A 27,533-nucleotide genomic window follows, 5' to 3' on the forward strand; every position below is an offset into this window, starting at 1 on the left:
TCTTTGTAGTATTTTGTTTGGCTTGTTGTTTTGTGTGTACTTTTATAGTGGAATGTTGGGATATGATTAGGAAAATAAAATGTTTGTTGTTTTAACGATTAGTTTTTATGAAATTTATAATCGAAATTGTTCATCATGTTATAATGTTGTTTTCCTAATGGAGTTTCCATTTTTAAGTAAGTATTAACTAAAGAAGAAATTGTTATTTGAAAATTTCATATTTGAGTAATTTGGAATTATCCAATGAATAAAGGTTGGATTTAGAATTGTTGATATTGTCCAAGTTATGTATATTGTTGGTGTGTGATTCAATATACATAACATCTCTCTGTATGCATCGTTGGAGTTTGATCCAGTGTATACATGTACACCGTTGGAGTGTGATCCAGTGTGCATACCACACATCGTTGGTGTTTGATCCTATGTGATGGTAGAGAGCTTGTATGCATCGTTGGTGTGTGAACCAGTATATACTTGCATATCGTTGGCGTGTGAGCCAGTGTGCATGCCTCACATTGTAGGTGTTTGATCCTATGTGATGGTAGACATAGTGTAGGTCGTTGATGATATCAATCAGCCTATACGTTTTATATATTCATTTTTGAACATGTGGTGTTTGTGAGACACTGAGAAAAATGTTGGTATATTTGTAAACACCAAGATGGTGGATAAAACATATGAGTTTTTAAACAAATAGTTTTGACAGGGAAGATCGTTGAAAAGGAAATTATTATATTTATTGTTAAACGTCTTGGATTAGTTGAGAAATACTAAGAGTGTAACTAACTACCTCGGTGTGAGAGGAACTACCTTGCATTCTTAGTATGATTTAACTCGAAAAATATGAGTTTTGTTAAATTGAGAAATAATAATTTTAATTAAGTGTTGGCAATTGAATAAATTAATTACGTTTATTCTTTTGAGTTGTGTATACTAGCGTATACACGTTTTTGGGTTCTACACATTTATGGACACACTTTCAAGGTATGTGATTTGCATATTAGTATGTCTATCTATATGATATTGTATATGTGTATTCCTTTTAAAGTGTGTATACTTGCGTATACACGTATGTCTCATTTTATATTTGTTTACTATGACCATTGGGTGCAAGTTGTAAATGATGTGTTTAATTTAATTTCTCTGCTGACATTATTACTTAAAGTTTAGCTGTTAGGATATAATCTGTTAACTTTATACTCTATAAAGATTTTTTGTTTGACGTGCTATTTGTTTGATTAATCTACATTCTTTCCTAGAATCTCGGGACGAGATTCCTTTAAGGTGTGTATATTATAACAACCCTATTTTTCTAATTAAATAAATAAATATTTATAGCATGTATTTTATTTTGTTTATTAATATTATTTGGACATGGACCTATTATCTACAAAATAGGTCCGTGGGCTTTAATAATAATAATAATAATAAGATAAAGGAAGAAGGAGAAAAACGTGGGAGAAAAATACGGGGGTTTGGTTACAACTGAAAAACCCTCCCTTTTTAGTTTTGCAGAGGGGTGTTATATGAGAGGTATGGAAAACCAATTCTAAAAGGATGGCCGCCCAAATCCCACGGCCACCACTGACAATAGATGCACTGTAGGTTTGGCAGTCTCACGCAATCTTTGGCATTATGGATTGTATATTGTGATACTGAAAAATTTATCACTTGGATTCAGGTCTTCTTTCCATGAACAAAGCAAACCATTGCAGCTGTCTCTTATGAGTTTGTAAACCTTAGAGATCTTCCTTGGAATATTTTTTCATCTTCCTTAGATACAACTGAAACCAACATAGATCCCCGTCCTATTTTATTTTTTTGAAATTTGGGGTGTGACAATAATGATAATCATATGCTACTTTGATAACTGAGAAGAAGCAACAGATAGACTAACACTCTATTATTTGATGGGCCGCGGTATTGGCACCCAAAAAAATAGGACTAACACTCATTTTGGATATTATATAGTGTCTTGACGCATCTTATTTACTGTCTTGAACAGTTTATTTGGTGACCTATATCATCTAAGAGCATCTTTAGCAGTGATATCAACCTAACATCTTTAAGAATTTGGTGTTTTTTCAACTTCAGGAGAGCTACATGTTGATGAAAACACCAAAAAAACACCAAACCAAACACCAAACCGACCAATATTTGGTTCCAGGTTTGGTGTTGTATCAAATCATTTACGCGGTTTTGGGAAAACCGCGTGGGCTTGAGCTGCTAAATGGGCTTCTATGGCGCGGTTTTGCCAAAACCGCGTGCTCTCAATTACAACAACGGGCAAAAAACGGCCAAAAATGACTATATCTATAAATTGAAACACCCACCCCATACTTTTATACTCACTTCTTTTCTCTACTCTCTACTCTTTATTCTCTACTCTTTACTCTCTATTCTTAAAACAACAATGAGTCAATAACCAAAATCAAAATCAAGAGGGGCTTCATGGATACAAGAGGGGCATCATGGATACAAGAAGAAGATATTGCTCTCACCAATAGTTGGCTACAAGTTAGTCAAGATGGTGTAGTAGGAAATGAGCAAAAGTCGAACGATTTTTGGGCTAGAATTCTAAATGCATTTCATGCAAATTTAGGAAGAATGACCGAACACAACTTGACAGGTATAAAACACCGTTGGTCTATTATTCAAGCTAATATCAACAAGTTTCATGCTATTCTTTCTAAAATTCAAGCATCTCCTCCAAGTGGCTATAATGACAATATGATGGTAAGTATTTACTTTTTATTTGTTATTTTGATTAACAAATACATTTTTCAATTCTAATTTAGTTTTTGCTTAATTAGTAGGTTGAGGAAGCAATAAGTGAATATGCGATGCATAATGGGGTTTGGAAGTGGATGCAATGCTATAATATGGTGAAAGACTCACCCAAATGGAAGAGGCTACAGTTGAGAAATGATTTGCATCCCACCAAAAAGTCGAAGTCAAACAGATGGGGAATGGAGGTTCATCAATTCCAATATCAACTGCGACAACTCAATCAATGGATTATGATCCACACCAAGTTCATGGGCTTGAGGATAGACCTATTGGAAAGAAAGAAGACAAAAAAAGAAGGCAAAAAGAGAAAGAAGAAGGTGATTCTAAAGTGGAGGAATCCGCTAAGAAACTTGATGATTTTCTAATGGAACTTTCTGAAACCACCAAAGAAGGCTATGAATTGGAAGCTCAAAGACAGTTGAAGAAAGATGAGATGGAATTCGAAAAACTTCAATTGAAGAAAAGTTCGATGGATTGGAAGCTTCAAATCCAAAAAGAAAAACTTCAATTGAAGAAAGATGCGCTCTGAGTTCGAGAAGATAAAAATGATGCGAAAATATTATGAATGAAATTAGAAGGATTATCCGAAGACGAAATAAATTTGGCAACTCAAAAGGGAAGAAATTTTACAAAAAATGAATAATCGACTTGGCAATATCACTGGTAGTAGTCAAAGTAGTGCATAGTCTAAATTTGAGTTTATATATCTTTTAATTTCAGTTTGTATGTTTTTTAATTTGAGTATTTTAATTTGTCTTTTAATTTATGTCTTTTAATTAATGATGTACTTTAATTTAAGTTTGTATTTTAATTTTAATTAGAATATACTTTAATTGAATATTTTATTTTAATTTAAAGTTGATACTTTTTATCATTCTAAAAAAAATTAGTATTTTCAAAATTGTCATATACATAAATCCTTTCATAAAACCACAAATACATAGAAATAAACTTGGAACACAAATACATAGAAATTGAAACGATAAATAAACACAAAGTTTAAATGAAGTGCAAATAAAAATAGAAATCAAGTCTGCCCATGCCTACTCCACAAATGCTCGACCAAATCATTCTTCAATCTATCATGAACAATTTTTGAACGAACCCTCTCGACGCTAGATGCCCAACGAGATAGAACAAAGTGGCGTTCATCTTTAGGAGCACCTTCTCTACTTAGTATTTCCAAATCAGGAATATACTGCGGGATATCCGTTTCGCGTTCATCTTCCACAATCATATTGTGTAAAATAATGCAAGCCCTCATAACAGTAGCCATGTTCTCCAAATACCATAACCTGCACGGATTCGCTAAAATAGCCCAACGCGACTGTAATATACCAAACGCCCGCTCTATGTCTTTTCTAGCAGCTTCTTGCTTCTTTGCAAAATGTTTGTCTTGTGCAATAGTCGGTTTAGCAATCGTTTGAATCAAGGTGACATAATTAGGATAAATACCGTCAGCCAAGTAATAGCCCATACCATAATGATGGTCATTCACAGTGTAGTTACAAGGAATAGCTTCATCATTGACTATATCATCAAATATTAGTGAGCGGTCAAGCACATTAAGATCATTGTGAGAACCCGTCATTCCAAAAAAAGCATGCCAAATCCATGCGTCACGATTGGCAACTGCCTCCAAAATCACTGTTGGTTTATGCTTATGGCTAGTGTGAGACCCTTGCCACGCGGATGGGCAATTCTTCCATTGTCAGTGCATGCAATCAATGTTTCCTATCATTCCAGGCCATCCGCGTTTCTCAGACTCTTTAAGCAAACGTTGAATATATGCAGCATTTGGTTTGCACAAGTATTCACCTCCAAAAATTCTAATAATTCCATCACAGAAATAGCGCATGCATTCATGAACAGTTGGCTTAGCAACATGTAACATATCATCTACTAGATCAACGGCAGTCCCATAAGCAAGCATTCGTATAGCAGCAATTACTTTTATTTTTGGGTTAATCCCAAACTTACCCGCACAATTAACTTTTTGTTGAAAATATGGTACATTATGATTAAGATGATTGAAAATACGAGTAAATAATGACTGACCCATACGAAATCGGCGTCGAAAGTCGTGGTCACGAAATATAGGATTTGCGCCAAAGTAGTTAGCATTTACACGAGCCAGTGTTGCCTCGTACTGACGATTCTTATATTTTCTTCCTTTCTTCGAACCACCATGTGGTCTATAAGAAGACTCCACTTCTTGCTGACGCAATAAACTCAGACGATGTCGAACTAAAGGTAGAGCAATAGCCACTAATTTGCGAGTTTTAACTGCAGTGTTATCATTTGAAGAGCTCGAGCTTGATGAAGAATCAGAAGAAGATGAATCAGAAAAAGATGAATGATCCATTGAAAAAATCTTCAAGAGTTTTGGTAGGGTTTTTTTAGAGGGAACATGAAAAATGAAAAGAACATCACATGGGCTTGGACCTGTATGATGGGCTTCTATGGAGCGGTTTTTTGGCAAAACCGCGTAGTTATTTGGTGTTTTTTTTATGTTGTTCTTAAAATTGTTTGATATTTTTTTGGTTTGGTGTTTTTTTGGTTGCTCGGCTAAAGATGCTCTAAAAGAGTGTTAGTCCCATTTTATAGGGTTTCAATACCACTGCCCATATTTGATTATTGAAAGTATGCGCGTGTTACTTGATTATTGAAAGTATGCGCGTGTTACTTTATTGTTACATTAATCGCGAAACGAACCCCGGCCTGACAAGTTGCCGTTAAGCCATAAAAGAAGTAAAACGGGCCCGGCCTATCAAGCAAGATCTTAGCACCGTCGTCTTGAAATTCGCAAGGGTCACCTTCACCACAACCCACATGCGTCATAAGCTTCTTTTTTTGTTGTTTGGACTAGCATATTATCGCAGTCTCCTTGAAAATCTGTGATCCGGAATTCGAAACAATATCAAAATTTGGTAAAACAACGAAATTAAGGAAAACAAAATTAAAGTGAGCAGAAGTTTCCTAAAGCATATATGTATATTTATCAAACTTTTTAAGCATATATATTTCAAAGAGGGGGGACTATCCCACATTCTCACATGACCCAGCACTATAGAAAAACTAAAATTAATTTAAGCATATGTAAATTAACGAAGTCATACTTGATTGGCCGTGGTGAGTCATGACGTAGCACTATAGAAAAACTAAAATCTCATGAATTAATGAGCCCAAAACCAAGAGAAGAAAACAGACTTCAAATTAAAAATATCTATCTTTTCGTTCTTCTCTTTTCTCCTGTTTCACTATTTTCCCATCTTACCAAGATACCAAAAAATAAAACATTATTTCAAATACAAATTTAGGTGGGAGAGATGAGAATGTTAATTGAATTTATTTGGTGTTTTAAAGCACCAAAATTGTAAAAATTAAGAATTTAAATACAAAATGGTGCAACCCATCCATTCTCACAAACCCAGCAACACCTCCTTTGTATCTTACGATAATTCAAATTTTGGTGTCACCTCTCAAGCACCTCAAAATTGTTGATTTTGATTCAAGAAAAACTGACTTTTATACAAGTACTATGCCATTTTTTAAAAACCAAATTCAAGAGTAAATTTAGAGAAAAAAAAATTATTAATGAAAATAAATTCTTAATATGGTAAATTAATGAAAAAAAAATAATGAAAATGAATTACAGACAAATATTTATATTTGACCAGTGTAGGACCTCGAATTATACACAAAATCTTATTGCGTCGAATGAAAAAATTTTTCATGAATTTTTAACGAATGCTAGTGCCCTTCAATTATACAGAATTTTTTTGCCGTACCACGAATACGAATGACTAACACCTAGTTCTTAGGAAACAATAGGGAAAAAGTATAATTACCTAGAATATCTCCCACTATGAAGTGGTTTTTTGCGACCCATTGACCAAGCATTTGAGTACACCAGTCCTCTTCGTATTCGGCTGCAACCACATAAGTACGACATCTACCTAACACACATTGAGAGAATATGAGCAAAAGGACGAGACATGCTTCAGGAACCTGCTTATTCATGTTTGGAACAGGAGACCGTGTTGTGTTTCGGGGGAGAAAGGCCTCCTATTTATCATTTAGATAGATGTAACTGATTTAGAAGATAAGTGTATGTATGTGAACAATTTTTTGGTATGTATTATTTAGAAATTTGTAAAGAAGAAAATGGAAAAAATGCTATTAAGAAATTACTTTACAGATGTAATTTAGAAAGTAAGTATTCTGACAGAGAATAATTTAGAAACTTTTATAATAAAAAAAACAAAATTAGAAACTTGTAAATTAACAAATGGAAAGAAGTTATTCGAATCAGTAAATTAAATTAGAAAGTAATATGAGAAAACTTGATTAGCGGTCTCGAGATCGAGGTTATTGCATGGTCCACAACTGACAAACCACACCAAACCGTATGATCATGTCATCCAACGGACGATATGAAGTGCGCACTAAATTTAGAGAGAATGATCTCTCCTTATCATTGAAAACCAAAATTGCAAATACCAAATACCAAAGCCCTGGAGCAATTCAAGTCGTCAACTATATAATACCTACCAAAAAGAGAAAAGTGTCTAATTACAAGTCGTTATTTGTATGGTTTATTATCAAGGCATTGAAAGGACTACTAATAAGCTAATATATTTCGTAAGAGAATATGTAGTGAAAGAGATTGTTGTGGGACTTGCTGCATTGATAAGAGCAATTCATGAGTTTCACCTAATAAAAATGCAAGAAATTAAGGTTCAAAGAAACAATTTCATTGGGCACCATTTCATTCATTTTATAGCTTTACAAGCAGATGTTGCCATCGCTTTTATGACGATGTCATTGCGCATTTAACTGAAGCAGAAAAAATGTCATAATCCAATGCTGCAGTAGTACTAGAAAATAAATTTGATGTGCCTACCATTTGGGTGATGAGAGTATATTGCTTCTTTTTAGTAGTTAAAGAATATTGTAAAGTGCAAATTTCATATATAAAACATTTAGGTGTCACGTAGTTATACACTTATATACCATTTTTTTTGTTGATAAACCAGTTTATTTAGCAAAGAAAAAAAAAATTATAAATTAAAATTTTATTGATATAACGAGTTTTTACAAATAATTAGATATGCGTGCAACAAGCTGCACTGTAAGTCTTTCTGAATAACAAATCTTATTTTTTTAAATAGAAACTCATTAGAACTAGTTGTAATTACGTTACAGTCTATAACTTTCTGCAATCTCTTAAAGAGCTCAACCGACTGTTATGCCAATAAACTGAAATTGGAAACACATTGACATTATTGGTGTCTAATTTTATTGGTGTCTAATTGGGAAATTACCTGTTTTTTTTCTTCTACCATTTGATGTGTAAGCAGTTATATATTGTAGCCTACAACACATCTTGTATAAAGTCACATAAATAAGGAGCAATAAGCATGTGAAAAATGATCAACAAAATCTCAAGGTGCTCAGCCCTGAGCGAGCAATCACGTACTACTCCGGCCAGTGATAAACAAGTAGAATGCATATATAGTAAGAACACTTCTTGCATTATTGGTATCATTATCTACAACAACGCAGATGTTTAGTCAGTTTGCATTTGGTTGAGATGTTATCCTTCATGGAAACAAACAACTGCAGTTAGAGTCTTCCATCTGGGTAGGAGAGCATTTAAAATCGGCTACACCCTTACCTTATTCATTATGACTATCAAATAGTCTCACAACAAACGTTTATGTTTTGTCCTGGTAGGAACATTTATGTCTGGAAGACTTGGAGCCCATGGAGACATGGAAGCGTTTCTCATGAAAAAATCAAATCTCTCATGAATGATATCATAAATGAATTGGCTCAATTGTGACACTGCAGCTTGACTTTGGACATTTGTCACAGAATTATTATATTATCAACATCTTCGTGACCATAGAGTTATCAGGGTATCGACTTCCTCCAGGTGCCAAGTATCACAAGTGGAATTTGGTTAGATCTGCATTCATGTTTGTTTGTCCTTTAAACTCCTACTACCAACAAATGGGACCAGATGATAACCAATGATCATTCAAGCTTGCTTAGAGAGTTTGAGCCTTAAAGGGACAGGAATCTGAACTTCAATTACATCATGCTGAGAACTGGACATACTAGTTTCACAAAATTTGACGGGGGAAAATCCAAGTGTACAATATTAAGGCTGAGTTTAGAAAGTGAATTAACTTCTGAGTGTTTTTGTTTCGTTGTTTTGGGACTGGTCCCGGTGCATGACGTATGGATGTACCACCTACCAGGGACCCCTTCTCCCTCTCCTAAAAACATATGCTGTGTTTGAGATGTCATCCACTTTGGAATAACCAGGACCGATGTTTTGCACCTGGTCTGGCAAAAACGATTCACCTTCAGGTGCTGAGTGGCTTCATAAATTGAAGGCAAATAACTAGGTTTCCCTAATTTGTTTGCCAACGTTGTTTCCCAATAATTACACTGTAACGATGCTTTACACTGTAACATTAGTAACGATGCTAAAGCATTTCATATTTGAATCTGTTACTTGTATGAATGTCAAGAGTGCACATCAGACAGCTTCTGAACATAAATTTATACATCAGCGACAATATATGACAGTGGTTTCATATCGCCATAGAAAAGTCACATTCAAAATTCAACACAAGCGGGCTCTCTAGGAGGGAGCAACTTTTTCTGTACATTATTGCTCACCAATATCTATAGAACAGAAAGGTAAGGTAAGCAATCTTACACTACAATGACAAAATGAACAATTTGAGGTTTTAGATTCTGCAAACAAACCTACGTATAGATGGCATTGTGACATTTAAAGATCCTTCCAGACCTTAAAATCCGTGTTAGAACTATTGTAAGTTATGATGCTATCTTGGCATCCTATGAAGTATGTGGTTCTTAGAGAATCCACATTCACCAGAGCGTGTGCTGTTCCCCTTGGACTAGATGAAACGGTAACCTCTTCAGCACCAATATAAACTTCAGCATAACCTTTAGCTACCCTAGGATTCTCCAACTGTACATAATCATTAAACATGTGTAAGTGATCAATGACGACCGAGCATAAAACTCCTACAAAATGCAATAAAGGATTCACAAAAGTACAGCATTTCTGTTAAACAAGCTAGCATTTTAATGACGAGGAATATGGTTGAAAGAGGTACCAACATTTCCCATATTTTCGTTTGAAATCTCTACATCTGTGTCTTCTTTTTCAGCAGGTATAAGAAATTCAAGCCCTATAGCGTAGCCTATGAGGATATTAACATTATCCAAACAGACATATATTAGATGATCTGAAGCTTTTTTTCTCACCATCAGTTCAAGACTTTATGTTGACTCTGATTACTAAACAGTAAACATAACTACCTTTATTGAAGTTTAGCAAACAAAGGTGTGTGAAATTAATGGGAACTAATAAAATTGATGCCCTATTTTATGTGAATTAAGGAGATGGTACATATAAAGCATGTAATGCAATTATTTATGGTTTCACAGCATCCTTTCCACTTCCATACATGTTTTTAAACAGTTTGAATTTCAGAAACTTTTTCTGTTTTCCCTGCTTTTCCTTCAGTATTGATCCACATATTTCAAACAGACACTTAAAAGCTTCAATGCAAATAAAAGATCACACTCACTAACTTCAGGGTATTGATTCATTCAGACATTTCGTTTTGGGTTGTACTAGTGCAAAGAAAAGGCTCGCAATCTAATAGTCCTTCTTACTATATACCATAAGCTAATATGTACTGTTAATCTACTACTAGATCCTGATAGGTATGCAAAAGCACAATATTAGTCAAATGAACTTCTATTTAAGAGAAAGAAAACTCACCCTGAATTTTGTTTCAGCACCCCATATCAGAAATGTTTCATTGCACGTATGGTGTCTGTGATTTCCCCTCACACCACCAGGTCGGATTTGACCGACATGCACTGATGCACAAGATACTGCCACACCTACAGAAAAACAATCTAATGTTTGAAACTCTGAATAATATAATCTTTTCCAGAAAAATGATGACAGTGCACATACATAAAACTGTATATAGACATGGTTACTGATTTCACAAGAAGACCAGGATCAATTTCAGAAGACATAATTTTCCTTAATGACTATAAGGTCTACCATTTACCTCACCAGTAAAGACAAAAAAACATCCTTTACTACCTGAAGTTGTGTAAATTGGTTGCCAATGTTGAAATCATACCAAACCTTGTAAATGAAGTCAAAATTATCCATTGTAATTCTAACTAGTGCTGGAACAGTAGATATAACTCCAAATAAAGTCGATCTCAAAAACATGAATCAAGTTCATGGGATCCAAACAATTTTCAAATGAAAGGATGTTTGATATTGAATAGTAACATTGAACAATATCTTCAATAACAGCAACATTTTCACTTCACGTCTCCTCATATATCAAAACTGGGTTGTGGTACACCAGTCACTACCCAAAATCAATTACGCAAATCTAAGTCTATTTGGAGGACCTTATTCCTAAGAGCAAGTCCAATGGGGGGATATATGGGATGCTAAAGGCAAATATAACACTCCAACCACAAAAATGTCATTCCAATGGGGCTGTTAAAAGGGTCTTAAATTTTGAAGGTCTTAAAAATTAAGACCTTCACTAACAGCTGCTATAATAAGTTCGGGAGACGGACAGCAGAAACTATGCCGTGTCTGTATCATTTAGCACTTCAAAACAGAAAACGCGATTGGGTTGGTTTTGATTTTGAGTAGCCAAATTTGGCTGGATTAAAAGTTGGTTTTTGATTTTTCTATTGGGGAATAGCCTATAATAAGTTCGGCACAACATAGTTTCTGAAAAAAAATAATGGACGGACGGCAGAAACTATGACATTTAGCACTTTTTGGTTTTTTTTTGGATAGCCAAATTTGGCTGGGCAATCTAAAAGGCCTACATGGCACTTTTAGTAGCCCAAAATTAGCAGCTTTCCATTGAACTTGTTCTAATAGCCTATATATACTAATAAAACAAACAAGCATATTAAAACAAGAACAATTTCTCTAATAAAAAAACAGACACATACCATAAAGCCCAGCATCATTAGCAGCAACAACAGGGTTAAACATCCACCCTCTCTTATCTCTACTTAAAACACCATCACTATTCAACCTCCTAACATTAGCATTCTCATCATCATTAGCTTTTTCCCATTTGTTTATACCATTTGAGTGATAAGCTGTGAAATGGTTGTTGTTGTTAAGGTGTTGGAATCTAAATAAGAGCCAAGCAAGAAGAAGGAATATAGAAAGAAGGAATGGAAATGCATGGGGTCTTTTTAGGAAATGGATAAATGAAGTTGTAAAATGAGATGGGGTCTGTGATACTTGTTGTTGGGATGTTGTTTCTGAAGTGTTTGTTAATGGTAGTGTGTTGGAATATGAACTTCTTCTAGGGTTTGCCATTTTTTTGTTTCTGTGTTTGTGTTCACATACTGCGGAATGCCAGAAAATGTCGCGATATACATGAATTTTTTAAATGCCGATGAAATGTCAGTGGTCGGGATTATGATTGGTGTCGATATTTTGAAATTTGAGTGATCACAAATTCACAATCAAATTGCCACCCGAACTAATAAGATATTAATTTAGTTTTGGGTTTGTCCTCCGCTACTTTTAGTAATATTTATGATTAATTTTTTATATATTTATCAATTTTGTGGTTAAAATTAATTGATTTTATAGTTTTTGATTCGGTTCGATTTCGGTTTGTAATATATCTTATCAGTTTGGGTTTGGGTTTGAGTTTGGGTTCTCAATTTTTTTATATGTTTGGTTCGGTTTTGGGTTCCAAATTTTCTTATCGGTTTGGATTCGGATTTTCTATAATCGGACCCAAACCGATCCATTAACAACCCTAGTTGGAGCACTTGCCTTGCCCTAGTCGGAGCTCAATTTTCATTATGCTGATAACTTGATTATCTTTACCAAAGCTTCTATGGATGAAGTTGGGCACTTGAAAACTATTCTTAAAGATTATTGTGGATGTATCTGGGCAGAAAAATAAATTTTGATAAATCTAGCATCTTTTGTAGTAAGAATGTGTATTTTAAATTAACATAAAAAGATTTTGAGAAATTTTTGGAAAATGAGATAATTTAACAAAAGGGACAAATACCTCGATGTTTCCATAGTCATTTTAAAAAAAATGATGATTTTGATTACCTGGTTGATAAAATTCATAAAAAAAATCAAATGATGGAAAGCTAAGACTCTAGCTCAAGCAGATAGAGTAGTTCTTATCCAATCTATTGTTCAAGCAACTCCTATATATGATATGTCTACCTATGCGTTGTCTGTTAATATTTGTGACAAAATTGATAAGGCATGTTTTTATATATTATCTAAGGGGTCCATACAATGGGACAAACTCTGCAAACCCAAATCTTAGGGGGTCTTGGCTTTAGAAAAGCTAGTGATATGAATAAAGCTTTGTTTGCTAAACATTGTTGAAGAACTACAACTGACACTACATCTTTTTTGGGCTAGAACTTTTAAAGCCATATATATATGATAATAAGTGGCTAGGTCAAAAACATGAACTTGCCTCTCTAACGCTTCATACTTATGGAAAGGAGTATACAAGTATTATGATGAGGTCAAGAAATGTTTGATTTGGAGGATTGGACATGGTACTGAGATCTCAATCTTCAAAGACCCCGACTACAGATAAATGGTAAAACCATTGTTCTCAAAGACCATATGGTTATGCCAAATGGTTTGGAAAACATTAGGGTTGCTGAGTTGATGTTAGATGGCGGTGCTCAATGGGATATACCTAAGTTGAATGATATTTTTCCACCCCAAAAAACTCCCTCCATTCAAACCTTGACAATTAGGACTAATGTAGAGAGTGATAAGCTCGTATGGAATCATTCTTCAAATGGCCTATTTTATGTGAGATCTGCATTCAGCTTTTACTTCGGTGAAGATTGGAGTACACATTCATTTTCTTATCAGAAGAAAACTGTAGATAAGATTTGGAAGTTGAAATTGGTTGGCAAATGACAACACTTTATTTGGAAGATGTATATGCAAACTCTAACTACAGGAGATCGGGTGCTAGAAAGAAAGATAGAAGGGAATATGAGTTGCCCCTTCTGTGAATCTTGTATTAATCGAGACACCAGTATATATCTTCCTGACTTATGATTGGACAAAGTGTTTGTGGTTCGCTAACCCTATCAACTTGAGAGTTGAAGCATACTCGATTGGAGCATAAGACAGTGGTTTGCGACAAGGTTGTCAATTGGTGTCACAACAAGAATGAGGATATAGTAGCCAAAGGGCTTCTAGTTTGTATAGTCATGTATCACATTTGAGAAACAAGGAACTTGTATAAGTTCGAACATACAAACTTCAACAAAGAGGGTGTCATAAGAGGAGTAGTGGCTATATGGTAGAAATGCTTGGAAGCATATAAAGCTGACAAAGAAGAAGATGATTCCATTCATATCTCTAACCTTAACTAACTAATATTTTGAATATGGTTGAATTGCTTCCAGTTATTAATGAAGATTATATTAATATACGGTTTGATGCCTCTTTTGATAGGAAAGGGAGGAGAGGAGCAGGTGCAGCAAGGAGTGATAGCTTGGACAATGGAAGGAAAGCCAGTTGTTGCAGTCTTCCGAACCTTCAAAGTTCGAAGTGATGAAGAAGCAGAGTTTGTGGCAGCTAAAACTGCTATCCACTTGGCTGGAACTCTACCTGCAAGTTGCTTTCTCATTGAAGGAGACAATCAACGAGTGATTCAAACTCTAGCAAATCCGGCACCCGGCCTTTTACTACTTTTGAGAACCTAGAGTGGCAATTAGAGTCCATTGTAACAGCTTCAAAGCTTTCTCTTAATCAGGTTATGTCTCATAGTATAGTTCATATGTATTGGATTAGTAGGTTATTTAACGGGGAGGCTCCTGAACTTGCTAGGTGTGCTAGGTGGGCTATTTGGAATCAAGACATGGAGCCTCTTCCAAAGTGTATTGCAACTCTAGATTGTGATCTCACTCAAGTTTAAATTTTAATGTGATGGGTGATTAGCGAAAAAAAAAAAAAAAAAAAAAAAAAGGAAAATAAAAGTGAAGGAAAAATTCCACTTATTGTGACAAATTAAAATGCAAAATGTACTTCAACACAATTCGAGAGGTGTTGTTAAAATGCGGCACTATAAGGAGGTATACTTTGCTCATCTCTGAAGAAGTTGTCTGTATCAATAATGGCCTTTACCTTAGCTAGTCGCTCGAAATTATCACCAAAGTACATAGTTCCCCAAGGAATAGCTTCTGAGTAGCTTGCATTACCATTGACGTTTTTACCCAAGTCGAGATCCTTGTAGTTCAAATATGAACTCCTGGGAAACTTGGATACATAAGGCGTCATGTACGTGTAGAGCTTTTTTATCCAATCAGTCTTGTTTTTGGCTACTTCAGGATCATCCTTATACCAACTCGCAAAATATTGGATATTGTACAAGGTTCCTCTTCTATGAGGGAATGGAGTTTTGATTTAGAGATGCTACTCATCTTTCCTCCATAAGGATCCATGATCATAATCCCAGCGTTGTCGTCTAAAAACAATTCAGATAGCCCTTTTAATCCAGTTATTGGAATTGGTGTCTTCACGAAGTCAGATTTAGCCTTGAAATATGGCTTATTCAAACGAGTTCTGTTCAGTAATGAGTCGATAGATATACCATTCGGGTATCCATTGTCGAAATACAAGATGGTCTCAAGCCAACTCATTTCGCGACACTCTTCTGCCTTCAAACCCAGTTCAGGGAAACTGTTTGTCATCAAAGGGAGTAATTCTTTAATGGTTCCAAGAAACAATGAATTAAATGCAGCTCCAACTGTTTTACCTCCTCTACTATCATTAGCGCGACTTATTATAACTCTGATGAATAAATCTTCATGGAACTTATCAGCAGTTTGTTGCCATCTATTAACAAGTTCTTCTGCACCTTGTTCCAATGTTCTGCGTGCAGTGAAAATGGTTACAAGAGGTGGAACCTTAACCAATGTAATTTTCCACGACAGAATGACCCCAAAACTGCCTCCTCCACCTCCTCTTATAGCCCAAAAGAGATCCTCCCCTGCGGGTGAACGTCTATCCAGAATATTTCCTTTGGCATCTACTATTTTGGCATCCACGACGTTATCAGCTGCAAGACCATATTTTCTCATCAAGGTGCCCTGGCCACCCCCACTGATATGCCCACCTACACCTATAGTGGGACAAACACCAGCAGGGAATCCATGCACCTTACTTTGGTTAAAGATGCTATAATAAACTTCACCTAAGATTGCACCTGCCTGAACCCACGCAGTATTGTCACTCAAATTGACATCAACTTTTCTTAAATTTACAAGATCAATTAAGACAAATGGTGCATTAGAAATGTAAGAGAGACCCTCATAGTCATGGCCTCCGCTTCTAATTCTAAGTTGCAGCTGATGTTTACTACTGCAAATAACTGTTGCTTGGACATGAGATTCATCTAAAGGAGTGATGATAAAAGTAGGCTTCAGGGTTGTCGAAGAATTGAACACAAGGTTTTGTATGGAAATTTGCAAAATAGATGAATAGCTAGAGGCCTGTGGAGTGTATAGGATGTTAGAGCTGCTGATGGAGAAGTCAGCATTTTGGGATTCTAGGCATTGAACAAATTCAAAATTTTGTGTTGCAAAAGAAAATGAAAAGAGAAGAGATACTAGTGGGAAGATTAAAGAAAATGGTGGTAACCTCATTTCGCTAAACTTTTATTTTAGTTGGCTTTGTTGCAAATTTGTAAGTTTATAAAGAAACTTTCTGTTCACAAACGTGAAACCAACACCATAAATATGAATTTAATTACCACTTATTATAGAAACTCCAATGCCCTGTCACTATGTCTTGGAAAATGTGTTATGTAAGACCTTGTTATTCTGGCGAACTTAGTCCAGGGTCTGATTTTATTCTCTTTATGTTAAGAATATTAAGCCATTATAGCTAGCCATGCCCCAATTATGGCTGAGATCTGATGTACAACCATATTACCATAACTCCCCAAGTGGCTGTGTGCGCAAAGATTTTCTATGCATTGTAAATGACAAAAATTTCGTTGCTAAGAGTTGATGATTCCATTCTACAAACAAAGAAATGTACTGCTACCTGAGATTTGTACATGGAAAGATATGGGATATATTTCACTTCAATTCAACTTAATTTTGTGCAATATGAATACAGAAGTAACTGCAATTTAATACAATGAAAAGACAAAAAGGCCAAGATATACAACATTGCTTCAGAAATTCATTAGCACGAAGAGTCCCATCTAATATAATGCAGAGTAGTTGCGATCATAGCTGTAGTATAAAGTATATATTAGTCAATGATTCTCCACAATCATAGCTGTGATCTTTATTTAATCTTTAAATAGAGCGTGATTGAGAAAAAAAAGTGTTTTACAAAGATTTCTGGTGCAGTACTAGATCTAAGTACAAGGATATTGGTCCTATTATACACGAAAAATAAAATTTTCAAGAATATCGCGTGGAACCATTGATCCATTTATAAGATAGACGCACAATTGATTAAGTAAGTTTGTGGGAAGGTATTGCCAGAGCATTGCTGCATTGTGATTATATATGCACCATTGTCATATATATATGCACCAGGAAATTCCCCACTTCGCAAGTCATAATAACTGAGGAACAACTCCTTGGGACAAATTTTTAAGAATGAAAAACCATTTATCCAACCAAAAGAAATCACAGCAAAGAACTGAAAGATCAAATTTACTTCATTCTCATAACTTAGTAAACTTCTTGGACGAAGCTTCAAAATAACAATTGAACAGCAATATAGAACAAACTTTCTTTCACTCTATAGTAGAGAATAAACGCAATAAAACAAAGGATATTAAAAAAAATGTAATAGTAAACAAGAAAGACTCTTTCTGTCTCTCTTTTCTGTCTCACCTCTAAATCCAATGATAACTCAAAGTGCTCAAAACTACATAAAACACGGATGAAATGAATTGTATAATTCTAATACTGAAAAGAATAATGCACACTCTTAGAACTAGGAAGGAATGAATCAAATAAGTTTTGTGGCTGCTCAAGAAGAGCTCTGCATGACTTTGTATCGATACAGGACCCGCTTCTTTTTGAATGATCCATTCTCTATTGTAAGCACAACCTTCCCAGGCTCGTTATTGCTGAATGTGTTGCGGACAGCTTCTGCAGTTGAACCCTTCTTTTTCGCCTTGTTAACAATAATGGTATAGGACCCTTCATCATTAGGAACAAATTCTTCCTTGTAGGTCACCTCCCAGCCCAAAACAGTGAGATCCCAAACAAGATAGGTTCCAACCTGTTACAATATAACATAAGAATTTCATACAAATTTCCATATATGTCACTAAACAAACTGGATATCAATATTCATTTTATACATTTCCATGTGTTGTACTACCTCTATGGGAATTTCAATAGTTTCCGTTGATCCAGACTTGACAATAAGCTCTGAAATTTTTCATCAGAGAATTCCTTGTCGTTTTTATCCTTCTTAAAGCCACCATATTTTGTGGGGATTTCACCAGCAGGAATATATCTGTCAAAGAACATCCAATCAGTTTCAATAATTTGGACTGAAAATTGTTCCATATTCATGAACATCAAAAGAAGAACAACTTACTTGAGAAGGGTTTCAGTTACGCTGGCTGGGCGGGCAAAGAAAAATTTGCTCTTGGTCCTTTGTGTCAAAAAAGGAGATAATAAAGCATTGAAAGCATAGTACCAGAAAGGGACATTGATGAATATCTACAATCACCATAGAAAAACTCAATCAATTCCATTGCAAATTGTAGGTGAAAGTGAATTAACTTATGTGTCTTACTAATATTGAATATGACTAACTATGTTCCGAAGTCATATACGGCTTCTAACTTTCTGAGTATCATGTCTCTAGAATTTATTTTACCTAACATGTGGCCTACTTCAATCAATCAATATGAAAGTGAATAAAATGAGATATGAAATGCTTACATTTCTTGCTACGAATTCAGGATAGTTATCCTGGAGAAGTTCTACAGCTTGCTTGGTGGCAACTCGAAACTCCTTCTTTGAAGGTCCTGGAGTGTTCTTAAGATCATTGATTTGGAGCAATGAACAAACGCCGCCTGGATTAAAATCAAGCTTCTGAATACCCTTCTCCATCAACTGGATCCTCCACCTCAAAACTGTTCACGCTGCTCCTCAGTCCCAAAGGTCTTCTGATAGAGATCATCACTTTGAAATCCACCATAAACATTGTAACAAATAGGATGTCCTTCCCGATCGAGACCATCCATATAAGCGACGCTATCAAGAGGTAGGCTTATATCTTCATCCAAGAGTGAATCACTCTTGTATTCTTTCCTCCATTGGAGGGTTTTAATCAGCATTTCCAAAGCCTCATTCACCTTGAAATCTCTAGCTCTCAAAAACTTCAAGAGAACAACATCGGTTCCCACGGCACATTTGCTAGGCAACAAGGGCACACCCCAAAGGGAGATCTCCTTGTCAATAACCTCCTCATCAGCTTTCTCTTCTGTAGTTTCAATAGGTTTGGTCACTTCTTCAACCTTTTCCTTCTCTTCGCCACCTTCTTCTTCTATTGGCTTCTCATTCTCTTCTTCCTTTGGCTTCTCCACTTTTTCAACTTCTTTCTTCTTAAAGATCTTATTCTCAAGAATCACTTCTTCAACCTTCTCTTTCAATTCACTCAAGGCCTTCTTCTCAAACTCTTTCAAATCAGAGAATATACTACTCTCTTCCTTAAAAGAAGAACTCTTTTCAACCGCCAGCACCGAAGGTACTACTACTTCTTCTTCATTCTTCTTCTCTACATCCACCTCATCTTCAACATTCTTCTCTTCCACCTTCACAGCTTCATTTTTCAAGCCAGCATCTTTTTCCCCCTCAACAACAACATCCTTCACCTCTACCACCTTGGTGGAATCATTAACAGAAGTTTCAGGCATCTGGGTATCTGCAGATTTCAGTTCAGCAGTCATGAATTATAATTTGAAATGAAAACTTCCCTGTTTTTGCTCCTCTGTTTTCTCAGCTTTGAGTGTTTATATTTGGTGGCTGCCTACAACGGTTATATTTTGATGGTTGAGTTTCAAAGGTTTGAATATTTCAAACAACGGTCAAGTGAACTGTTTTGAGACAACCCATTAGATTCTCTTTTGTTTGGTGGGTTTTGCTAGGCTGGAAGACAGGGTTTTGTATGACAATTGCCAACACATACTGGTTAGCTGTTAAAATATTCCTTGGACCCATCAACTTGGTTGAGTGGTCTCAAATCAAAGTGTGGGAAAAAGATTCCACATGCATTTCAACACTCCAAGTTCTATGTCCTAAATTTTTGTCATTGGAAACCACCATAATTCATAACATCCTACCCAGGCACCAATGCACACCATTGTTGAGTAAAACATTTTAGATTTTGCATCTGAAATCTTAATGGTATCTTTTGGGTAGTCTCCTAGATAGGCTGTTTACAATGGTCATTGGTGACTTTGGTGAACCAGTTTATAACTTCATAATAAGGGGGAATTAGCGATATCCCCCACATTTAAAGATCACTTTTGCCATATCCCCTATATTTGAAGATCATTTGCGTAGTCTTCTGTTAATCAACAGTTAGCTAACCAAGTCAAATGGTCAAAAATAAAAATCAAAATAAAAATCAACCTAATTAAATAGTAGAGATTACCAAAGTACACCTCCACTAAACTGACTATTTAACTTCAAGATTTTTAAATCCAATACACAAGAACATGTATTTAATAATTTCACTTTAAATAAGTTGTAATTGTTTTAAATTTAATAATTTCACTGTAAATAATTTGGCAATTGTTTTAAAATTTTGGTAGTATGGTTTGAGAAGAAAACAATCTAGGAGTATTTTGATAACCTCCATTTAATTAGGTCGATTTTTTTTTTATTTTTTTTTTTTTTTGTCGAACTGTTGACTAATGGAAGACTAACGGAAGTTGAAAATGAGAAAGATATCACAAATGACCTTCAAATGTGGGGTATCACAAAAGCGATCTTTAAACCACGTGGGGTATCACTAATTCCCCCTCATAATGGTCATTGGTACAAGCTTAAAAAAGTTATACGCTTGTGATCATTCTAGGTTTATAATTGAGATCTTAACAAAGATGTAACAAGGTCCAAGAGATCAATTAGAGGAGGCCCTAAGCACCTAACAAACCTTTCAAGGCCCACTGGGCTACATAATGATTTAGTTTTGTTTTAGACAGAATGATTTGGTTGTTAGACAGAATTAAATCAAAACGACCATCTTGACATCATTGAAAATTATCTTTAGCCTAAATCAAACTGTACTTACTCTTTAATTGTGTGGCCAAACAGCATTATAAAAAAAAAGTTGCCAATAAGTTATCATAAATTTAAATATTAATAATAACAGTACTATTAATTAAACAAGAACAATGGTGAAGTTAGGAGTTGGGGACTTGGTATTTGTTATTTGACACTTATTTTGAAACCCCTCCAAAATTAAACAGTGCTAAAGCGCAGGGCTAAAAGGGCATGGATCTAATATCTTGTCATGCAATACATTCTCAATTTGTGTGTATGAGTGGTCCATATTCACTAGTTTTTTTTTCTTTAATGCTCCTTTCTATTATTTTTACAGAATACATTTTCAATTTATTTTATTTTTTTTCTCTCCCTAGCCCTTTTTTCTTATATTTTATGAGAACTAGCCCTATGTACATCGTATTCTTTTTTTATGTTATTTTACTTTTCCGCTAAAAATATATACATCTTATAGTAGCTTACTAGCCACAATCGTTTATGGTATATACAAATCTAGAGCAAATAAAGATTTAAATTAAATATAAAGGGGGAGAAGAGGAGCATACCTAAAGTAATTCCTGGTAGCTGCTAGAAAATTTAGCTCTTAAGAAAAACAGAAGAAGGAGATTAATATAGGCCTAAATATATTTAGCAACAAAAAAATTAACTAAATATAGAACACTACTAAATAAATCTTCCTAATTAATTTAACCGATATGCCCGTTCAAATGTAGTGTCGATATTTACCGAAATGACGATATTTTGTTAAATTTTTAACAGATTTAACCGTTTTCATGAAAATAGTAAACTCCTCATTCTTTGATGGAAAAAACGTCTCTTTTTTGAAGAAGAACAAAACAAAGCAAACAACAACCACTCTCCTTGTTCTTGTCTCCATTTATCTGTCTTTCTCTTCCTTTAAACTTCTTTCTTATCTCTTTGTGCTTCACTTTGTCCTCAAAAGAATGTCTGTGAAGCTTTCTTACCAAAGCCATCTTCATTTTACTCAAACATGGCATCTTTACAGCAACTACTATCTGAAGAAGGATTTGAACGTAGGAAAAAAACACACCCAGTGTGGAAAACTCGAATAACACCAGATAAATCAGTAGCTTTGCCTATATACATATGTCATGATAGAAGAAGTTTCGATTTTTCGAAACAGAAGAGTGTTTCAAGACAGGGGTCATCTACTTCTATTTTTTCATCAGTTAAAGGTACGAGTTTAAGAGCTGAGAAAATTTTGGTTTCTAGGAATGAGCTAGAAATTGATGAAGTTGCTGTTAAAGCTGTTATTTCTATACTTAGTGGTTATATAGGGAGGTTTATGAAAGATGATGGTTTTAGAGAAAATATTAGAGAGAAATGTTATGAATGTTTATCAACTAAAGTAGTAGCTACTACTTCTAAGGGTGATGATGTTATTGGTAAAATAGTATTGGGTATGGAGTATGTTGAAAGATTAGCAGAAAATTTGGTGACACAAAATGATTTGAAGTTGAAGATATTGTCGAATTCGATTAAGCTTTTAGACATTGTTGGTTCACTCAATTCACCAAATTCGAAGAGTGGTACTACTTGTGGAGTGCCAAACTCTAATCTCTCTGCTTGTGCAGAGCTATACCTTTCCATTTTAACCAAATTTGAGAAAAAAGACCGTGTATGCGCAAGGCATTTGCTTCAAGTGTTTTGTGTTTCGCCATTTATTGCAAGAACACACTTGTTACCGGAGATTTGGGAGCGTTTCTTTTTGCCACATCTTCTTCATATCAAAGTTTGGTATGTACAAGAAGTTGAAATCACGTCTAACTCGCGTTATGTTGACAATGAGAGAAGATTGAATGTTATAAGTAAAGCGTATAATGATCAGATGGATTTGGGTACTAGGCAGTTTGCTCTCTACTATAAAGAGTGGCTTAAGATTGGTGTTGTTAAAGCTCCTCCGGTACCTTCAGTGTCTTTACCTTCAGTATCCAGTAAGGGGTTTTCGCTCAGAAGGTCGTCTGGCTCTTTTAGAATGCAATCCCCCATAAATAAAAACCTGTAAGTAAATAACTGACTTTGAATATGTTTGTACCATCAATGTCTGCTTTTTATTCCACTTTTGATTCATGGTGATGTGATACTTGTTTATCTATATAGATACCAAACTGTTTTTGGTCCAAACTATGAACCACGATCACAGTCTTTGAATTTTGAAAATGGAAGTAGAGGTGGAATTTTAGATGGTACTTGCAATTTGAAGGAAGAGAGGGAAATTGACACTCAATGAAAATAACTTCAATCTAAGCAGTTCTAAACATGTGAGCAACTCTTCTTTTTTAAATATTTTAGTTTTTGATGAGATAGCTTTAATGTAAAAAGTATGATTTCTGAAAATATTGGTGTTTTTTGACCTAGACAGAGTATCGAATCGTCTAGCCAAAGTTACAAGAACCCCAAGGCTGAACTGTGGCCGGAGACCAAAACTTCTGACTATTGGCGTAAATTGTCATGCCAAAGTAAACCATCAAATGCCTTGGTCTGTAACAGTCATGTTGATAAGAATAATGTAATTGTGAGGGAGCCAATTATCCATTACAATCTTCCTTCAAGTAATCTCAGTAGTGCGATTACGACTATTTGCAGCTCTGACATCCTTACCGACTGCGAGATTTCGATCCGTGTGGTTGCAAAAGCTTGGTTGGACTCCCATGGGGGTCCTTCTGTTGCTGCCTTGTTATGCAAAGCTCCTGTAATTGAGGGTATGCTTGAGGTATTGTTCGTTTCCAAGGATGATGAAGTTCTGGAGTTAGCTGTCTCAATCCTAGCAGAATTGGTATCAAGGAGCAAGGTGAATAGGCAGATAATACTTAATTCAGATCCGCAGCTTGAGATTTTCATGGGACTTTTAAGAAACAGTGGTCTATTTTTGAAGTCATCTGTGTTGCTTTACCTATTGAAGCCAGAGGCAAAGCAGATGCTATCAATGGATTGGGTCCCACTAGTTCTCCGGCTTTTACACTTTGGGGACCAATTACAGACCTTGTTCACCATTCGTTGCAGTCCTCAAGTGGCAGCATTCTATTTACTAGAACAACTGCTTACAGGTTTTGAGGTGGAGATAAATATAGAGAACGCTAGAAAGGTTGTTTCACTTGGGGGTCTGAGTATACTAGTTCAAAAACTTGAAACAGGTGGTCGTGATGAGAGGAGTAGTGCTGCGTTGTTTATTTCCTCTTGCATCCAAGCTGATGGGAGCTGTCGACACTACATAGCCAACAATGTAAAGAAGTCTTCCATTCTTGAACTCCTTGTCCTTGAGAACCAAACGAAGTCTAGTACGTTTGCAATTTCCTTACTAATCGATTTGCTTTGCCTTAATAGGTACTTTTCTTCTTCAAACCTTCTTCAGGATATCTGCTGAGTGGTAGTCATAATCTAATCTGTAGCACATCTTTTTAACAGAAAGCAGGTTACCAAGTTCTTGAATGGACTGCAAACTGATGGAGGATACTTGAATACAATGCACATCTTAATGGTCTGCCTCCAGCATGCTCCACTTGAAGAACGCCCATTAGTTGCAGCCATCTTGTTACAGCTCGATCTTCTGGTATGTCTGATTATTTATAACTTATTTTCTAGTCTAAATTTTTCCAGCTTCTTAGACAATCACTTGACTGATTAGCTATCATTATGCAGGGTGATCATCTGCAGTCTAGTGTGTATAGAGAAGAAGTTCTGGACGCCATGGTGGAAGCCTTGGATTGCAAGAACTGCAATAAGACGGTGCAAGAGCAATCAGGAAGAGCTCTCTTGCTCTTAGGGGGGCGTTTCAGCTATGTGGGGAAGGCATCAGTAGAAACTTGGCTGTTGAAGCAGGCAGGATATGAGGAAAACTTGGTGGACTCTTTTAATGATGACATGGATATAGTTATTGATGAAATCACGGGATTGGTATGCATTTCAATAAATTTTGGTGTTCTTAATAACTCATATTTTGGTTTTTGGATCTTCTTAAAGTTCTTATATATCTTCTGGAACAACCATATACACCTTCAATGACAATGCAGACATTTTGAAGTTCATTATCAAATTTCAAAAGTTAAGCATCCAAATTGGACTTTCTAATAGAATGAAGAAATTGTGAGCTTTACATGTATTAAATCTAATTGCACTAATATGAACTGATACACCATAACTTGATAGGGTCGTTAGAATTCAAAACGCTTGGTGATGTCCATGCATCGTAAAAGTGTATATGATTAACTTGAAACCTATAAAACTATCAGCAATAATGACCTTCTGAAATAACAATGGCACACTAAGTCTATAATTGTGTGTATATCTGAAATTATCAGAATGAAGAGGAAGAAGCAACTGAAGATTGGATAAGGAAAGCAGCAACGGTTTTGCTCATGAATGGCAACAAGAGGTTACTGACAGCTCTGTCAGGGTCCATAGAAAATGGTATCCCATGTTTGGCCCGTGCAAGCCTGATCACCGTTGCCTGGATGAGCAGCTCACTGCACTTCATCCAAGATGCAAGTCTCCGCTCCCTGGCATGCTCAATTCTTGCGCCTCAGTTGCTAGAAACCTTGAACTATGACAGACAACTTGAGGAAAGGGTGCTTGCTTCATTATCACTGCTGAGTCTCCTTAAGAATTCCGGTAAGGAGCAGGAACTTTTTTAATGGCTTTCATTTTTTTGTTTATATTGTTTGTGATCAGAACATCCACATGAACCCTTTAAAACTATTGACAATTAAAAATTAGACTGACTGGATTATTGATTTTTTATGGGTAACAGTGTGTTGTTGTTGATAGCTAAAATTATCTCACCGAATCAAAAAATTTGTGGCCCATGTATTCATGGTGATGGAACATCATTTTACGTCATTTGAAACTTTCGTGACAAGTGAACTAAGTAACGTACTTCAATATGTTTCCCCTGTTCTCTGCATTGATACCAGCCATCTTGATATAATCTGAAGATTACAAATGCAAAATGAGAATTTTAAATGCATTGAGGGTGTATATGGCCATATGGGTAAGTAGACTATCAGAGCCTGCAACTCTTATCTTGATGTAAACAACTGTGAATTAGAATCCTAGATGTACAAACATTTCCTAGAACTTGTTGTGCCTAAAAGGAGAAAATAAGATCCCTTCATCTTGACATTTTTAATACTATGTTTTATGTAGGACGCCATAATCATCTTCAGAAACAGTGCTTCAGAATATAATGCAGCTTGTCAATAGATATTAAACTTCCTGAGCCAAAAAATCTATATAGATTGCAGCTTGCATGGTTTTTTTTTCATACCAGTTTAAAGACATATATAAAGACCCCTTTTTGCACCATCAACATCTAATGTACCTTTGTGAAAAATTTACAGGTTCTCAGTCTATGCTTGCCCAATTGGATAAGAATTTCGTGAGTCTTCTACGCAACCTTTCCTTGGTGACATGGACAGCAGAAGAGCTTCTTTCAGTTGCGATGAATGGCTCCAATCATTGGTATGCTGAGGAAGAAATAGTACCCAATAAGAAAGAGACCTTCAAATAAATGGAGATAAAGTATTCATCAAAGTTGGTCACATAAGTTGAAGCTTAGAGAAGTTAGTTGTGAACAGTTTGTATAGAATACCCTACCTATACAAACGTATATTTTGTTAGAAAAACTAGGAAATCTGTCCGAACCAGAATATATATATAGAGAGAGAATGTCCAGTTTTCTTCATAGTTTATTGTTTGAACACTGTTTTCAGTTGAGCCATAAGTTCCACTGCACAACCAGAGCAATCATCACCTGATTGTCTCCAGAGAGAGGTTTCTTCAAAATGAGGCCATGAACAAGTCGGCTTCATGCATCACCTCTTTGTCAGGCAATCTTAGAGACCTTTTACACTGACAGAAAGGGTTAATTTATACCTCTGGGAATGATAAGAAGTGAACTCCAAACACAATAGTCTTTTCTTTCAGGAGCAAAGTGGTCATCTATACGCAACATTTTTCAAGAGTTGAATCTTTTCTCAAGTAACCAAGAATGATATGCATACAAAATCCCCTAACAGCACAGAAGTATTTTGAAATTAATAACACCCCACTAGAAACAGATGTATGGTACTGTGGCCTGTGGGCAATAAAGTAACAAAAAAAGGCATTTGCCCTCAAGAAAACTTAAAAAATCCAAACTTTCCATTGTGCAATCAAACAATACAGTTATGCATCTTCTCACCATACTTTCACAAAATATATTTCCACAATAAAAAAATATATATGTTTCCTTTAAAAAAAAAACTCTGAACTATGAAACAAACCTTTTATACTCTATTGTTAGTGAAAAAATCTTTAGTGAAAATACATTATTT

At 35.4% G+C, this 27,533-nt stretch overlaps 3 protein-coding genes and 1 pseudogene across 7 annotated transcripts; 1 reads left to right on the forward strand and 3 right to left on the reverse strand.

Moving 5' to 3' along the window:
- Positions 1-9,350: 9,350 nt before the first annotated feature.
- Positions 9,351-12,270, reverse strand: LOC147478862 (RmlC-type cupin). Of its 5 annotated transcripts, none has more exons than XM_086584662.1 (4): positions 11,851-12,270; positions 10,628-10,767; positions 9,581-9,805; positions 9,351-9,492 (listed from the first exon to the last, which is right to left on the reverse strand). In XM_086584662.1, exons 1-3 carry the CDS (start codon positions 12,227-12,229, stop codon positions 9,602-9,604), a joined length of 723 nt encoding a protein of 240 aa, XP_086440788.1. In that variant the 5' UTR covers positions 12,230-12,270; the 3' UTR covers positions 9,351-9,492; positions 9,581-9,601. The 5 variants fall into 5 exon arrangements, with proteins under 5 accessions (XP_086440788.1, XP_086440787.1, XP_086440790.1 ...); XM_086584661.1 differs by having other exon boundaries at positions 9,577-9,805; XM_086584664.1 differs by having other exon boundaries at positions 9,577-9,805; positions 10,628-10,752; positions 11,851-12,269.
- Positions 12,271-14,881: 2,611 nt separating this feature from the next.
- LOC147478863 (tetrahydroberberine oxidase pseudogene) lies at positions 14,882-16,569 on the reverse strand (annotated as a pseudogene).
- Positions 16,570-17,585: 1,016 nt separating this feature from the next.
- LOC147478864 (patellin-4-like) lies at positions 17,586-20,039 on the reverse strand. Its single transcript, XM_086584534.1, is given in 6 exon segments — positions 17,586-18,175; positions 18,278-18,336; positions 18,339-18,415; positions 18,500-18,624; positions 18,850-19,040; positions 19,043-20,039. Coding segments are annotated over 6 exon segments (1,524 nt in total). The 5' UTR covers positions 19,860-20,039; the 3' UTR covers positions 17,586-17,920.
- A 1,961-nt stretch (positions 20,040-22,000) lies between these two features.
- LOC147478865 (putative E3 ubiquitin-protein ligase LIN-1) lies at positions 22,001-26,902 on the forward strand. Its single transcript, XM_086586302.1, has 8 exons — positions 22,001-23,223; positions 23,323-23,408; positions 23,515-23,536; positions 23,581-24,546; positions 24,628-24,772; positions 24,862-25,116; positions 25,521-25,830; positions 26,559-26,902. The coding sequence occupies exons 1-8, from the start codon at positions 22,193-22,195 to the stop codon at positions 26,726-26,728; spliced, it is 2,985 nt and encodes a 994-aa protein (XP_086442428.1). The 5' UTR covers positions 22,001-22,192; the 3' UTR covers positions 26,729-26,902.
- Positions 26,903-27,533: the final 631 nt, after the last annotated feature.

Source organism: Coptis chinensis, chromosome 9, assembly GCF_015680905.1.
Source record: "Coptis chinensis isolate HL-2020 chromosome 9, ASM1568090v1, whole genome shotgun sequence".
In the NCBI taxonomy this organism is placed as follows: domain Eukaryota; kingdom Viridiplantae; phylum Streptophyta; class Magnoliopsida; order Ranunculales; family Ranunculaceae; genus Coptis; species Coptis chinensis.